This window comes from Xyrauchen texanus, chromosome 13, assembly GCF_025860055.1.
Source record: "Xyrauchen texanus isolate HMW12.3.18 chromosome 13, RBS_HiC_50CHRs, whole genome shotgun sequence".
Lineage (NCBI taxonomy): Eukaryota > Metazoa > Chordata > Actinopteri > Cypriniformes > Catostomidae > Xyrauchen > Xyrauchen texanus.
In genome coordinates, this window is record NC_068288.1 from 12,675,305 (window position 1) to 12,691,771 (window position 16,467).

The 16,467-nt window shown below is 37.7% G+C and overlaps 1 protein-coding gene across 1 annotated transcript; it reads left to right on the forward strand.

Annotated features, from left to right (window-relative positions):
* Window positions 1–3,530: 3,530 nt before the first annotated feature.
* On the forward strand, window positions 3,531–10,756 carry LOC127654357 (probable hydrolase PNKD). The gene is made up of 9 exons (XM_052141494.1): window positions 3,531–3,702; window positions 4,000–4,115; window positions 4,191–4,303; window positions 4,623–4,681; window positions 6,471–6,563; window positions 6,736–6,902; window positions 7,116–7,202; window positions 7,282–7,397; window positions 9,656–10,756. Exons 1-9 carry the CDS (start codon window positions 3,542–3,544, stop codon window positions 9,827–9,829), a joined length of 1,086 nt encoding a protein of 361 aa, XP_051997454.1. The 5' UTR covers window positions 3,531–3,541; the 3' UTR covers window positions 9,830–10,756.
* The last annotated feature ends 5,711 nt before the right edge of the window (window positions 10,757–16,467 follow it).

Genomic DNA, 16,467 nt, shown 5'->3' on the forward strand with positions numbered 1-16,467 from the left:
TAGTACCTATTCAATAGTTACTAGTACTTATTCAATAGTTAATATTACTTATTCAACAAGTACTAGTACTTATTCAATAGTTACTAGTACTAATTCAGCAAGAACTAGTACTTATTCAATAGTTACTAGTACTAATTCAGCAAGAACTAGTACTTAATCAATATTTACTAGTACCTATTCAATAGTTACTAGTACTTATTCAATAGTTACTAGAACTTATTCAGCAAGATCTAGTACTTATTCAATAGTTACTAGTACTTATTCAATAGTTACTAGTACTTATTCAACAAGAACTAGTACTTATTCAATAGTTACTAGTACTTATTCAACAAGTACTAGTACTTATTCAATAGTTACTAGTACTAATTCAGCAAGAACTAGTACTTATTCAATATTTACTAGTACCTATTCAATAGTTACTAGTACTTATTCAATAGTTACTAGTACTTATTCAATAGTTACTAGTACTTATTCAGCAAGAACTAGTACTTATTCAATAGTTACTAGAACTTATTCAGCAAGAACTAGTACTTATTCAATAGTTACTAGTACTAATTCAGCAAGAACTAGTACTTATTCAATATTTACTAGTACCTATTCAATAGTTACTAGTACTTATTCAATAGTTACTAGTACTTATTCAGCAAGAACTAGTACTTATTCAATAGTTACTAGTACTAATTCAGCAAGAACTAGTACTTATTCAATAGTTACTAGAACTTATTCAGCAAGAACTAGTACTTATTCAATAGTTACTAGAACTTATTCAGCAAGAACTAGTACTTATTCAATAGTTACTAGTACTTATTCAATAAGTATTGTCATGGGGCAGTGGTTGTTCAGGGTTACTGACCAGAAGGTCAGGGGTTCAAGCCCCTGATGCCACTGTTGGGCCCTTGACCCTATCTGCTCCAGGGGCACATATGTCAAAACAAATACATTTCACTGTATATATGCAAAAATGTATGTATAACGTGTGAACAAAATAAAGGCTTCTAAGTACTAGTACTTATTCAATAGATACTAGGGACACAAACTAACACCTTTTGGTTTTCTTAAGTTTTTGTAAATGTGTATGTGTATGTGTATATTTATATTTATGCATTTGGCAGACACTTTTATCCAAAGAGACTTACAGTGCACTTATTACAGGGACAATCCCCCGGTGCAACCTGGAGTTAAGTGCCTTGATCAAGCACACAATGGTGGTATATAAAACTCCTTTAAAACCTGTAAAACTTGCCCGGATAGCAGACCAACACTGAATCAACATTGAATCAATGTTAATGCATCAACCAAACTATCATTGAATCAATGTTGAAATTTAGCATTGATTTTTCAACAGGTTTGCACCCTGAAATAATGTTATTTCAAAGATGAAATATAGATCAAGATGGACATAAAATCAATATTTTTTCTACTTATATTAAATCACTTATTTAACATCTAATCAAAATTGGAACAATATCAAATCAATCTTGCTTTATATACAGCAGGATTCTATGCCAATAAATCATGTCAATTTTGACTCATTTAAATCAGAGACCGTGTAGGGATGCAATTAACATGGTTTTAAACCAAAAGGTCACTAACTCAAAGTAAATACAACGTCCTTCAATTTAAATGCAAATTGATTTCTTTATACCTCCTCACCATTTGAACAGGAAATAACATCACATTTGGGAAAAAAAGAGGCATTTTGTGGTGTAGCTTAAAATAACTTATGTACAGATTATGATAAACTCCATGACAGTGACATTAAACGATTAGATGGAATTGTTCATTCAGACTTCATAAAGCAGAATGTAACTGCCTGGAGAAGACCCTGGAAAGCTGTGACAACATAACAAATGCAACCTGCATCTGCAAGATGGAAGTAAATGCAAATGGAAACTCACCAACAAAGACAGAAACAGCAGAGTACAACAGACTGAAACATTACCACTGTTCAGGACTTTTCAGGAGTTTTTCAAGGACTGAAGCTTCTGATGTGAAAAGGAGGCCTAATGCTCCTCATTAAATATATTCTCTGATAAACTCAGGGGTTTCCACCATGGGTAATGCCCCCCAAGCCATTCAGGGGCATAATGGAACCATTTTTGCACTGTCAAAGCAAAGTCAAACTACGAGGCCTTCCTTTAATCAGCTTTCACCTGTTGTTGTAAGGCATCTATAGAAGCAGTAGTAGTGTAACAGAAGGTGGGTCCTAAATATTTGGAAACGTGACTAATTATGTGTTACAATTGATAAAATGTTTATGCTGAAGTTAAACCCACTGAATTGAAATTTAAGACTATATAATTACTTTTAATATAGATATTTTCCTATTAAGCACCTTCAGACACACTGGAGGACTGAATGGAAAAGAAAGGTGAAAAGATACAAATAAGTTGAGTAAAAAAAAAAAAGTAAAGTAAGGTGGATAATTACCTAGAATTAAAAAGTCTATTACACATAAGTGGGCATACACTTTTTTCACAACTTGAAAAAAAGAATGTGAAATGTTACGACATGCCCGGGCACCTTTTAACATTTGACTTTCTTTTTTTCTTATTTTCAGGTTCTGAGGTACACATTGTAACAAGACCATAACAGCTGAAAATCCCCCCTAACAAATGTTTTAAAAAATTGGAGATTGAACTTATAGCAAGTGTGCCTCAATTTATATAAACTGTAAAAACAGTCATGAAAATTTACTTTCATGTGAATTTTTTACTTTTGCTACATTAAAATGAACTTTTAGCGATATCTTAAAAAAAAAAAAATTAGAATTTTTTTTTCACAATTTTGAGCCCCAAAAAACATATTTGATATAATTACGGGGGATGAGTTTGAATCCAGGGCGTGCTGAGTGACTCCAGCCAGGTCTCCTAAGCAACCAAATTGGCCCAGTTGCTAGGGAGGGTAGAGTCACATGAAGTAACCTCCTTGTGGTCACTATAATGTGGTTCACTCTGGGTGGGGCGTGTGGCGAGATATGCATGGATGTCGCCATGAATAGTGTGAAGCCTCCACACACGCAACGTCTCCGCAGTAACTTGCCCAACAAGCCATGTGATAAAATGTGCAGATTGACGGTCTCAGATGGGGAGGCAACTGAGATTTGTCCTCCGCCACCCGGATTGAGGCAAGTCACAGCGCCACCACGAGGACTTAGAGTGCATTGGGAATGGGGCATTCCAAATTGGGGAGAAGAATTTGAGAAAATAATAATAAAAAAATAAAAACAATTTTTATTGCATTAGTTACATTTAAATGTATATTTATATTTACATTTAGCAGGGAATTAAATTCACAGCACAAATTATAGTTACTCAAGGGATGCTTGTGCATTACTTACTGAAACTATTTTGTGTATACAGTGTATTATAGATGTATTATAGGAACTGAGGTTGAAATATGAAATATCAAAATTACCCCAAAAATACACACCTTTGACAAAATGTTTGACGTTGGCATCAACAATGTTGATCGAAAAAAACAAAAATGTCCCGATGGTCGCGCAGGAGTTAATTGCGTCATCGAAAACGCGCCTACCATTATGGCGCTTCCGCACTGGACGGTGTATTTACTGTGTATTGCTTCGATATGTGGAGGTGTTTACATCTGTCGTGTGTTTAAATGTGCCAGAAAAAGTTCATGGAAAAATAGTCTGCTCGCTAGATTGATGGCTCGCACAGAGAAACCACTGTTTTGGATAGCGTAAGTGACGTGGGCCAGTTTATTTTGTATATATTCTGTTTTCTAATGCTGTTCAATGTTCACATGGATAGTTTTTGACAGTGGCATTTGCATGAATAAACGTAGTAAATGCCCTTTGTACTGCTGCACACCCATTAGGAAAATTAATCCTAGTTATTCTTTCAAAGTAATCATCATTCTTTACTATGATGTTTTTTTTAGGATTATGGCTTCTCAACGTCATGGTTTGATCAATCTAACTATGGGTGCTCTAAACTGTGGTGCTTGTAATGAAAATCCCTTTATATACGCATATAGGTACTCTCTGTATACAAGGACCAAACTGGGGTACATGTTTCATAAGAGGCAGATGAGGAAAGCACGGGAGCGTTACCCAACCGGACACTCCCGAGCGCAACCCACTATCATAAACGGTGAGCAGACAGGCCTATCCATCTTACATTCAACAGTTGAGTACCAGCACTCCATGTCAATCTGTCTTCCTACAGGCATCAAGATAATACCAGTGCCCATCTTATCAGACAACTACAGCTATGTGGTCATTGACACTGCCTCAAATCTGGCTGTCGTGGTGGACCCCGCTGACCCCCAGCCTGTTCAGGTATGATTCAAAGCACCTGTGCAATGGTTTCAGAAATGGTTTCCTGGATTCCGTGTCTTACTGAAGTAAAATTGCCGACCCACATGTGGTTTAGTGGGAAATATTCCCCTTTCCTCACCAAGTTATTTCCTCTGGACATCCGTCATGGTTTTAGAAATATTCCAACTCCTGTTTCTGGTCATTTTGGCATGCGTTGGTCCATTCTCAATATGTGTTTTTAATGAATGTCTATGATCAGTTGTGTCATAATTAAAATACAAAGGTCCCTGATATACATGAAAAGATGCTCTATTTCATGGGATGACTTACTTCCACACAGGCATGCCTAGAGGAAGAGGGGGTGACATTACAAGCTGTTCTCTGCACACACAAACACTGGTAAGAAGATATCTGAAAATGTGGTCCAATGTGCCTTTTTCTCAGTTTTGGTGCCACAAAGCCTAAAACACAACGAATAGATGAAAATGTTGGTTTACCAAACCAAACAATGAACTAAATATGTTTACAGCATTCATTAATCTTGGTTTACAGTCATTCATAAAGATACAATTATTTACGTGCTAAGTGATTTCAGTCAGGTCTCCTAAGCAACCAAATTGTCCCGGTTGCTAGGGAGGGTAGAGTCACATGGGGTAACCTCCTCGTGGTCGCTATAATGTGGTTCTAGCTCTCGGTGGGGCGCGTGATGAGTTGTGCGTGTATTCTGCAGAGAATAGCGTGAAGCCTCCACACGCGCTATGTCTAACACGCTCAACAAGCCACGTGATAAGATTCACGGATTGACGGTCTCAGACGCAGTGGCAACTGAGATTCGTCCTCCGCCACCCGGATCGAGGCGAGTCACTACGCCACCACGAGGACTAATGGGGCGTTCACATACAACGTGAAGCGAGTGTTTCGCGCAGCGCGATTACATACAAAGTCAATGCAGAGATGCTAATAGATGCGATCGCACCAGGCGGCGCGAATGTCACGACTCGAACACGCAACATTGCTTCAATCACATATTCGCACGAGTTACATTTTTTCACCTCAAGCAAAATATCTGCACGCCGCGTTGTCGCGAAAGCCTATCAGCATTGAGATTGTCCGGATATCACTGACGTAGTAGCGGTGAGAAAATGTTTGTAGCGGTGTGTGGTCACCCAGAATTGTATGACACAACGTCAACGTATTTGGAACTTCCACAACAGATACAGAGCAGCAATCATTGTGATATCGGCCATTATTGATGGCGGAAAGATAAGTTGTCATAGAAGCCCCTCCTCCTGTCCTTTTCCAGAAGAGAAGGGGAATACTCGTGGGTTCGTGTTACTCGCGCAAACGCAAGTTTAATCACAAATTTAATCCAGCGGTCAAACTCGCGCGGGCAAGGCAAAACATTTTTAGCGTTGTATGTGAACGCGCCATTAAAGCGCATTGGAAATTGGGGTAAAAAGTTGAGAAAACCCTACAAAAGATGCAATTATTAATTGTTAGTTCATGTTAGTTTGTAATGAATTAACTAATGTTAATGAATTTAAATAAAAAAAATGTATTGGTATATGTTGTAATAAACATTAGCTAAGGTTAATAAGTGCTGAAAAGGTTTTGTTTATTGTTATTTCCTGTTAATTCATGTAGTTAACTAATGTTAACAAGCACAAACTTATTGTAAAATGTGATATCAAATTTTGCCCAGTGGTCACCAGTTAGCATACCAGTGAACTGCTAAATGGAAAGATCTGTTAGTTAGCAGTACCACATATCGCCCCTTGATATTACATTCAGATGGGTTGGAAGAATGCCTTGCTTATGGGAGGATTCTAGGTTTTGGTACGTTCATTTTAGGATGATTTGGAAAATTCTGGATTTAATTCAAGTTGAGCTCAATTGACAGCATTTGTGGCATAATGTTGATTACCACAAACAAATGTCTCGGTCCCTCATGTTCTTTAAAAAAAAAAAAGCAAAAATCGAGGTTCCAGTGAGGCACTTATAATGGAAGTGAATGGGGCTAATTCTCGTTCATTTACAGTCGTTTTAGAGTACAAAGCTTCATGTCGTCATGGCAACAATATTGTAAAATTGGATACAAGTCATTTACATCATTAGTAAGCAATTTTATCACACTAAAAGTGGCTGTAGGTTTGAAATTTAAGCTAAGTGTATTTTTTCCCCTTACCAGGGACCACAGTGGAGGGAACAGGGCTTTAAAGAGACGCTACAGTTCCTGTCAAGTGTATGGGAATGCTATGGACAACATTCCAGGCCTCACACAGTCAGTGCCTTTTAATAACTTGCTGTTACATCATTTGTCTTTTTAACTTTAAAATGTAGCCTTTAAATTTAAAAATAAAAAATGCAAAACGGTATTTGAGAATGCTTTGGGGTAGTAGACCGTGCTTGCAATGCAACGGAGCAGTTAGATTGATGTTTTCTGTATTGTTTAGCCCCCTGTCAGACAAAGACACTATAGATTTGGGAACTCGGCTGCACTTCAGGGCCTTTTTCACACCTGGACACACAGTGGGTCATGTGATCTACCTGCTTGATGGCCGGGCGATCGGTGGCCCCAGCAGCTTATTTTCAGGGGATCTTGTGTTCCTCTCTGGATGTGGTAAGTCCTATCACTTATCAAGTAAACTGCACACTTCTCTTCTCAGAATGATGCAGAGATACGCAGTAAATATTGTATTGTTATTGTAACCTTCTTGCATTGTTTGACATTCTGCCATATTGTTTATCAGATGCTAAACCGCATACAAGAATGTAGCATTCCTAAATCTAACCAGTTCTATTTAAAGCTCTGACTCATTTCCATCCCTTGTAGGGAGAATGTTTGAGGGTAATGCCTCAACTATGTTGTCATCTCTAGACACAGTGGGATCACTAAACGATGACACCCTGCTTTGGCCTGGTAAGGAAACACAGGCTAGTATTTGGGCATGAATTCTCAGGAAAGGCTTCATGTTATAATGTGTGTCTTTTTTTCTTAGGGCACGAGTATGCAGAAGATAACCTGCTGTTTGCTGCTGAGGTGGAGCCTTGCAATGTTGTGCGGGACCAGAAGTTACAGTGGGTGCTTCAACAGAGGGGTCAGAGATTGTGCACGGTAAAGAAAAAGATAACCTTTCACACGAATATGTCTTTGCATCCATCCGCTCTGTCTTTCAATTGTTTTCCTATGTGTGTGTGCGTGCGCGCGCGCGCATGTGTGCATGTGTGTTTAGGTTAAAGCAAAGACACAACAGAACTAAATGCCTTGGCTTTTTTTTGGATTTCATGGGGTCTTTAATATGACTCTAATGGATCACTTCTGAAAGCAGGTTGACATATTCCTAGCAGCCAAGCTTAACTTAAAGGATAGTACACCCAAAAATGAAAATTCTCTCATCATTTACACACCCTCATGCCATAAGATGTGTATGACGTTCTTTCATCTGCAGAGCACAAATGAAGATTTTTAGGAGAATATCTCAGCTCTGTAGGTCCATACAATGCAAGTGAATGGTGACCAGACATTTGAAGCTCCAAAAAGCACTTAAAGCCAGCATAAAAGTAATCCAGTGGTTTAATCAATGACTTTTGAAGCAATCTAATACATTTTAGGTGAGAATAGGCCAAACTATTACTCTTCTTTTTTCTTGCTGTAGCAGGCTCTGGGAACAATCATGATTTCAAGCTTGATTACACTTCCTACTGCGTCATGCCTGTCGCTAGGTGGCACCAGGAAGTGTAATCTATCTTGAAATCATAATTGCCAAGGGGACTGCTGATTTACAGTGCAAAAAGTTATATTTTGGTCTGTTCTCACTTTAAGGCGGGTGCCAGTGAGTCTGAGCTACTCCTCGAGAAAACAAAAGGCTCTCGTGAGAATTAACATCTGAACTCTCTCTTGCATATGTAACAGCAACATCCGAGACGCAACAAACAGTGCAGCTAACACCTCCCTTCTACAGTCGCATCAGCTCCCCCTTCTCCTCCTCACTTAAAGCTCACTAAAAACCTATGCAATGTGAAGTGTGTACAAAAAATAACTATACATGTTTGGTATAATTTAAAGTGTCTCAGTGCACCTGGTAAACTGGTCTCACTCTCCCAGCCATAATGAAAAGCTAAAAGAAGTTATAAAATATGAGGAATGTGGTGTGCCCCTTAAAGGTGTGCCCTCCCCCAGATCCTCCATACCTCCTGTATGTAAATCTACAGGAACCCCCTCAATAGGGGACCAAAATCTAATTATAACGACAGACACCACCATTTGGGAAGCATATTGAATTATCTGGGTATTTAAGGAGATGTGACACATTGTTCATGGTTCTCTGTAGTCAGATGAGCCCACTCAGTTTACTGTGTGTAATTTATATCAGGTGATTGCAATTCGAATTTCTTATGTTTTGATAAAATGTCTAACTTTGACTAATCACTGTCTAATTGGAATTGATGAATTGATGAATTGATTATGTTACCTGGTCAATAAATTGTAAACATTTGATTTTATTCGGACTGACTAAATTAAAGGATTCGTATGTTACCGCAAGTCTGCGTCAGATTAGTGACGACTAATATTTGGCATCGATTCAAGTGTACTTGGTTTGCAAAGACAAAAAGGGAATTTCTGTTTAGAACAGCAAACGCTGCTTGACCAATCTAAATTTGGGTGTGTCCAAAGCTATTACAAGAGAAGTTATGTTGGTCAACTTACATCTGTAATAGTGGCCGTGACCTCTACTGAAGAAAACGTTAAGTTACATTCAAGTGTATGCAATTCCATGGGGCTATACTGAAGTATCTTTGATTGTGTGAACGTGAATGTGACCGATCTCAGGTATATAGCAATTACCTCTGTTTGATGATCCAATACTGGCCGCTTGTGATCGTGAGACCCGCAGTGTAGAGAAAAACACGCGAGGACCTCAAAGCGACATAGTTTCTTAAGGAGTTAAAAGAATAATCAAACATTCGCTCACTTTTAATGATGCTCAGATATCATTAAAAACCTTTTTCATTTATGGAGTCAGATGAAATAACGAGGTAATACATGAGAGAAAATGTATTTCATTTAATCTTGTTGTGTTGCGTATCAAGAAAGACAGTAATGCGCAGAGACCTTCACCCGTATTATTGGAGACCGCCATTGGACCGATAAACGGGCTTACACACTTAAAAACAATTTGATTAAATTGGATTAAACCACTGACGTTTTATTGATTACCTTTATGCTGCCTTTAGGGTGAACTATTCCTTTAAATTAGTTCTGAAAAGTGACCTCTCTTATGAGAATTATGTGAACTGCTTGATGTTGTGAATCCAGTCTCATGAGGTCTCGAGGCATAAAAAACAGTTCTGTTCTCCCTCATCTTCACATAGTGTCCATCCACTTTGGCAGAGGAGAAGCAGTACAATCCCTTCCTGCGGAGCCACAGCCAGGATCTCCACTGTGCTCTCGGCCTACAGCAAAAGCCAGACGAGGACTGGACTTCATACCGGGCCCGTGTTTTAGAGGAGCTTCGTAGACGAAAGGACATTTATAAGGGCCGATAAAGCCTTGTTTCATAGAGCTGTTCAGCAGTGATGTCAATTTGCAGCAATGGGTTCTCTTAGGAATCTCCAATGGGTTTTAATAATGGGTTTTTTTCAATTTATGAGTAAAATAAGGTCTGTAGTAAAACATACTTTGTTTTTTTTCCCCAATTTGGAATGCCCAATTCCCAGAGTGCTCTTAAGTACGTGTGGTGAAGTGACTCGCCTCAATCCAGGTGGCGGAGGACGAATCTCAGTTGCCTCCCAGTCTGAGACCGTCAGACGTGCCTGACTAAATGGAAAACCATAGTGGTTCTTATCTAGAAACTTTTTAGCAACATACATTCTAACATGGTGGCTTTAAAATTCACATTTGGGATATGCTTGTTTATAATTTATGTTGTAGAACAAAACATCCAAGTATCTTAAAGTAATGTTTACCATTTCATTTGGTTAATAAATTCATAATGTGTGATTATAAAAACCCATAGGAAAATCCTGAGGGAACCCATGGCTCGAAAATGTTAATTCTCTTCCTTGTTTTGTACTACAACCTGAGCTGCTCTGTTGGGATTTGGAGGGAGAAACCACTAAAACCATTCCAAGCTAAACATGAGGTTTTCCCTGCACAAAAGTGTGTTGGACCACTTTAAGATGAAAGCGCCAATGTGAATTTGAACGGTTTGTGTGAGAGTAAAATGCATAGAAAGGTAGATTTGGGCATTATTTTTTTATTTATTTTTTACTTTAAAGTTTTGTGAGACTGTGAGCGGCATTGTCTGAAATGTAACATTTATTTGAAGTTTAATAACATTTAACAGCGCTTGTTTCTGACCCTTGACCCTTTGTGTTGGAGATCCCACATTTTAAATGACTAACTTTTAGAATACTTATGGTACCCGAAGCACTGATATTTATGATAGTTTTGTGATAAAACAAACCCATGAATCATTAACTAAAAAGTGTCTGTCTTCAATGTGTTGTGGCGCATGAGATTGCGCATTACATCAGAGATTATTTAGCAGAGACGGGTCACTTCTTTTAAAACGAATGGGAGAAATTGGAACGCTCAACCAAGTAGCTCTGAGCGTCCAACGGTCAACAGATGTAGAAAAGAAGTCCCGCCTTACAGTTAAAAAAAGCCAATCACATTTTAGACACTGACATCACCTGTCAATCAACTCTAGCACGAGCTTGTGCATTAGCTTTACAAGCCGGGAAATTTTTGTTTTTGGCGTAATATGAGGTAAAGAATCACAATTTATGAGCCAGTATTGTCAGATGTGATTGCTGATTTGAAATATGTTCTTTGATCGTAATCTTGACCAACCATTTTTGAGATTACGGTCTTTCTCCAATCAAGTAGATAGGAGCTGCACTCGCGTGACTGGACATCGCCTTTTGAGAGCGTTTCAAAGATGGCCGAAAGTGGACTGACTTTGTGAGAAAGACTTTTATAAGAAGATTTCCAGTACTATTTGACAACATCGTAACCAAGGAGACCAAAGATGCTAATAAGTTTGGGGTATGAGCGAAAAACACATCTAGAATCTTAATAAAATGGCTTAAAGACCTCTAAATAGTTGCTGCTAGTACTATTTTCTGTCTGCTATTTTGGTGTCAGGGACCATCTGTTAATGGCCTCAAAGGTAAACTGTTGAGAGTCCCAGACATGCATTCATACAGTTGTGTTGTAATATTATTTAGTTTCTTTTCTGTGCAATTTGAATGCTTCAAAACTGCATGACGAAGGTTAAAGTGCAGTGCTCATTGTTTTGTTTTTTAGTATCGTCTCTGCCTTAAAAGGCACACTCAGTATTTTTTCATAATTAAAGTTTAACTCCTTAAAAAAATAACTAAGATTAAAACATGTATAAAATCATGATCGCACACTAAATATGAAGACTCCATTCATATCAGTAACCTTATAAAAGTCTGTTTAAATCTACAGGGAGAGGCTCCCCACATGGAGACTGCCATGTTTACATGATCAAACAATAAGTCTCTTAAAGCAACAGTCCACCCAAAAATTTAAATTCTTTCATCATTTACTCACCCTCATGCCATCCCAGATGTGTGACTTTCTTTCTTCAGCAGAACACAAATTAAGATTTTTAGAAGAATTTCGGTCCATACAACTTTTGGTCCATGCAATGCAAGTGAATGGCTGCCAAATATTTTAAGCTCCAAAAATCACCCATATAAGTATAAAAGTAATCCATAAGACTCCAGTGGTTAAATCTATGTCTCCAGAAGCAATTTGATAGTTGTGGATGAGAAACAGATCAATATTTAAGTCCATTTTTACTATATATTCTCCCTGCTCAGTCAATCTCCACTTTCACTTTCACATTCTTCTTCGTGTATATCTCCCCCCTACTGTGAAGGGAGAACAGTTTCAAGCAAAAATTTGCTTAAAAATGAATCTGTTTCTCATCCACACCTATAATATCACTTCAGAAGACATGGATTTATTTTATGATGCCTTCATGAGATTTTTGGAGTGTCAAAATGTTGGCAGCCATTCACTTGCATTGTATGGACCTAATAAGCTGAAATATTCTTCTAAAGATCTTTGTGTCAGCAGATGAAAGGAAGTCAGACACATCTGAGATGGCATGAGGGTGATTAAATGATGAGAGAATTTTCATTTTTGGGTGAGCTGTCCCTTTAAAGGGGTCATGACATGAGAAACCAAATTTGCCTTGATCTTTTGGTATATAAGAGGTCTTTGTATCATTAAAACGTCCTGCAAGTTTAATATTTTAAGACGTCCTCCCCATTCTAAACGAATCATTTATTTAATCAAACTCAAAATACAGCTCGTTCTGGATTCATGGTTAGAAGTGACGTGTCGGTTAGAAGTGACGTAACAGCGTTTGCATATGACCGCCTCCAGCACAACATAACTACGCTTATAAGCGCAAGACAACTACGCTCATTTCAGTATCGCCGTGCGCCTCACAAGTGTTCAGTCGATGGACAGCGAGCTCTGACAGAGACTACTTGTGCACAGGAAAATTACGATGCCACACAGATGTGCTGTTCCTGGCTGTGGTCAAACAAAACCTCTGAATAAGCTGCCGAAAGATCCAGACGTCAGGGAAAAATGGATGCAGTTTATTTTTTGCGGACGACCCAGTCACGGCAGTGTTAACTTAAGCGTTTGTTCTGTACATTTTAAGGATGACTGTTTTGAGAACAAATCTCAATATGATGCTGGCTTTGCCAGAAAACTGTTGCTCAAAGATAAGTCCGTGCCGACTATTCTGGGAACAACGACGACGCAAACTGTAAGTAATCTATTTTAAACTTTAAACTACTTTTTAAAGCGCAATTTCATTCATTATGAATAATCACAGTGTTTTTACTTAGTTTACTTGCATATTGTTCTGGCTGGGGGCGTCAATAATTGATACATAGGCACTGACGTTAGCCAATCATAACAGTGGGCGTTAACACTGAAGTCTTAAATGGAAAACGCCCCCAAAACAGACTGTTTGAATCAGAGGATGAGAAACAGGGTGGGAAAAGGTCATAAATCACTAGATTTTAAAAGTTTTTCTTAAAAAAAAATATATTAATACTATAATTGCACCTAAGGGAACATAATAATACAATAAAAAAAACCATGTCATGACCCCTTTAAGTTGGTTAAAACCTATGCTTGTTCCATGTATTGACAACAGCCTATATATCTGTTAGGCTTAAGATATTGGAAGAGAATCATCATGAATATATAAAGGTATCTTTCTTCTTGTCATAAAACATTTATGAATGGTGTACATTAGGTTTCTTCTCAATGTAATTTGAGTCAATACTTGTTAACCTATTATTTAAAGTTATATAATATGACAGAATACGCTAAATTTTAAAGCCACCATGATTTTTGGTGTTGTAAATGTTTTACCTGGACAGCCACACACTGGACCGAAAGGTACATCAGGTTAGACAAGATGAACAGCTAGTGTTAAACAGGATCATTTCAGAGAAAGAGGTAAGCATTATACTACACACTCACTAATGCATTTTGTGAAAAAAATAAATAAATATTATATATGTATATATCAATATTTTCGGAATTGAAAGGACTGTCTCCTCTTCAAGGACATCCCAGCAACTTGGCATTGCTTATTCCTGTCTGATGGGTAGGCTACCTTCATTTTCTTCAGCTAGAACGGTGGTCTGCAAGGCCCCCCACTGACCAAAATAATTTTCACAGGCCCCTTCCCATCAGAAACATTGTCCAAGTGAGCGCGCAGCACTGCATTTCACCAGAGTGAGAAATATGATGCACGTTTATGTTGTAATCTTGACTTTTTTAGCAGTTTCTAATCAATATAAATTATTTTAAATAATTAATTAACATGTAATCATTTCATTCATATTAGTTGTAAGGACATCGCCTTTTACTAAAACTGTCTAGCTATGGATGATAGCTGTTGAATTATCATCCCACTGTTGTTTACAAATTTAAAGGGGTCATGACATGAGGAATAACATTTTCCTTGATTGTTTGACAAACTGTATAAGAGGTCATTGTACTATTAAAAATATACTAAAATCTTCCCCCTTTATGCTAATAGCATTTATTTAAACCAGGCTCCAGAAATAGGATGTTTCAAATTTGTGGAACTTGTGATGTCACAAGTACCTAATACATCTGCATATGACTGTCTCTTCAGCGAGAAATCAACGCCCATTTTTCGTCATTGCACCCTTGGCCCCGCCCACTGGTGCTCAGTTACACAGGTGAAGAAGAGAGAGGGCCTGTCATGGGAGATTCATCTACACCAAAGGGGACTTACACAGTATATATTCATGTGCCTATCTGGATTTAAATGTTTTTCTACATAAACATGCACTAGATGAACATCTTTGACCATTATCATGCATCTTGCACCCCTTTTAAAGGACGCAATGTCAATTTATAACTCTAAAAAGGTGACGTCCATTCTGTTTCATTCAGTTATGGAGATATTGCTGTTTTGAAGGTATCCAGGACTGTTTTTGCACCATCTGTGCTCATAGGCGGAAATCGCGGGTGGGTCAGGACCCCCCTATCTGAGGGTTGTCCCCCCTAAAATATCATTAAAATATGTGTATTGTAAATAATATAATGATATATTCTTAAAATAATTGTTTAAGAAATAAAATAATACAAATGCAAACGGGGCAACAACAAAAAAAACCTTGGTGTCCCCTTCAAAAATTGCTCTTGAGAATTGTTATGTTCATTGTCCCCCCCCAACATTTTGATGAAATTTTCGCCCCTGTCTGTGCTATATTTAATTGTTAGTCTTTTGTAAACATGCACTAGATGGAGATCTTTGTTAGATTTGATGTGTTTCCAGTGATGTGCGCTGTGTTTTAAGAGCGGTACAAGTGCAACTATTAAAAGCGCGTCTCATTCTGCTACTGCCACAGACTGTGTGTAAACAAACATGGAATATGTGAAGACCAGCATCTGTGCTTTGGCCTGTTGAAGCTGGTTGAAGCACCCAGCATCACCATGGATTGTATTACTTTTGCATAATCATAACATTACAGTTTGGATTGCTTATGAGCCAGTCAAAACATGATTCAAGCTTTGCAAAGGAACAGATATTGAATGAGCATTATTAAATATGGGGCAGTTAAAAACTATTGGACCCTATGCAAAACTGTAAGTAAACAGTTGAATTCACAAATAGTCACATGCCATGACTGTTTAAGAGTTAATGTGCCCCTGTATTTAATTTATTCAGATGCAATGTACTGGGTGTACATTATGTGTATACCCTGAAATGAAATTTTATACTGTTGTGGTGCTTGTTGTTCATTTTCTTCTGATTGAGTTTCACTTAAGACAATATTGGAGGGGCTGCACGATGTTAGCCAATCAGAACAGTGGGCATTTACATTGACATATTAAAGGACCAGAGAGCTTAAAACCGAGCGTTTCAGACAGAGGTCTGAAAATGATTATGTATTTCTATGCTCAAATGTTATCACTCAAAAGAGTTAATATCCTGATCTCAAAAACAATATATTATTGCACGTGTATTAAATGTACTGATTATTTTATTCATGAAAACAGGTCCTCAAATCAATGAAATATATATATATTTTTCAATTCTTCCTTTTCCTATGACTCAATCATGACACAGGAGAAGCTCAAAGTAGACTATGACAACGCCCTGACCTTAAGGCTTTAAAGGCTGACTTCCTGGAGTTCCTGCTGTTGAGGAAACCTCAAGATGTCTTCTGCTTTGCACCATTTGCCTCTCAAAGTTCCCTGGGAAAACCCTGTAAAGATTCCCAGAACTCTAACATTCCTGAGATACTGGATTATAAATCGTGATCTAAGGTGTTTTATGTTACAGAGAGAATAAATAAAGGTTTTCTTCCAATGCTGCATTTGTACTAATGACATTGTGATCTGTTTTTGTATATAATGCAAAAGTATTTGGTTTATCTGGATAAGTTTGTAACCAGCTTCTTATGTGAAGATAGAAACAGTAAACTGATAGTTTATCCCCCATGGTAAATAAGGATTGTACACATATTTTCTTAGATAATTTTAAATAATTTATAAGAAAGAATTAGAACATAGCTGAGCATATAATTCATACTGTTATACATTATTAAATTATTCATGATAAATTATTTAAAACACA

Coding starts and splice junctions, on each gene's coding strand:
- LOC127654357 (XM_052141494.1), top strand. CDS start 3,542: ATGGCGCTTCCGCACTGGACGGTGTATTTACTGTGTATTGCTTCGATA. Junction 4,116..4,190: donor GCAACCCACTATCATAAACG/GTGAGCAGACAG, acceptor GTCTTCCTACAG/GCATCAAGATAATACCAGTG. Junction 4,682..6,470: donor CTCTGCACACACAAACACTG/GTAAGAAGATAT, acceptor TCCCCTTACCAG/GGACCACAGTGGAGGGAACA.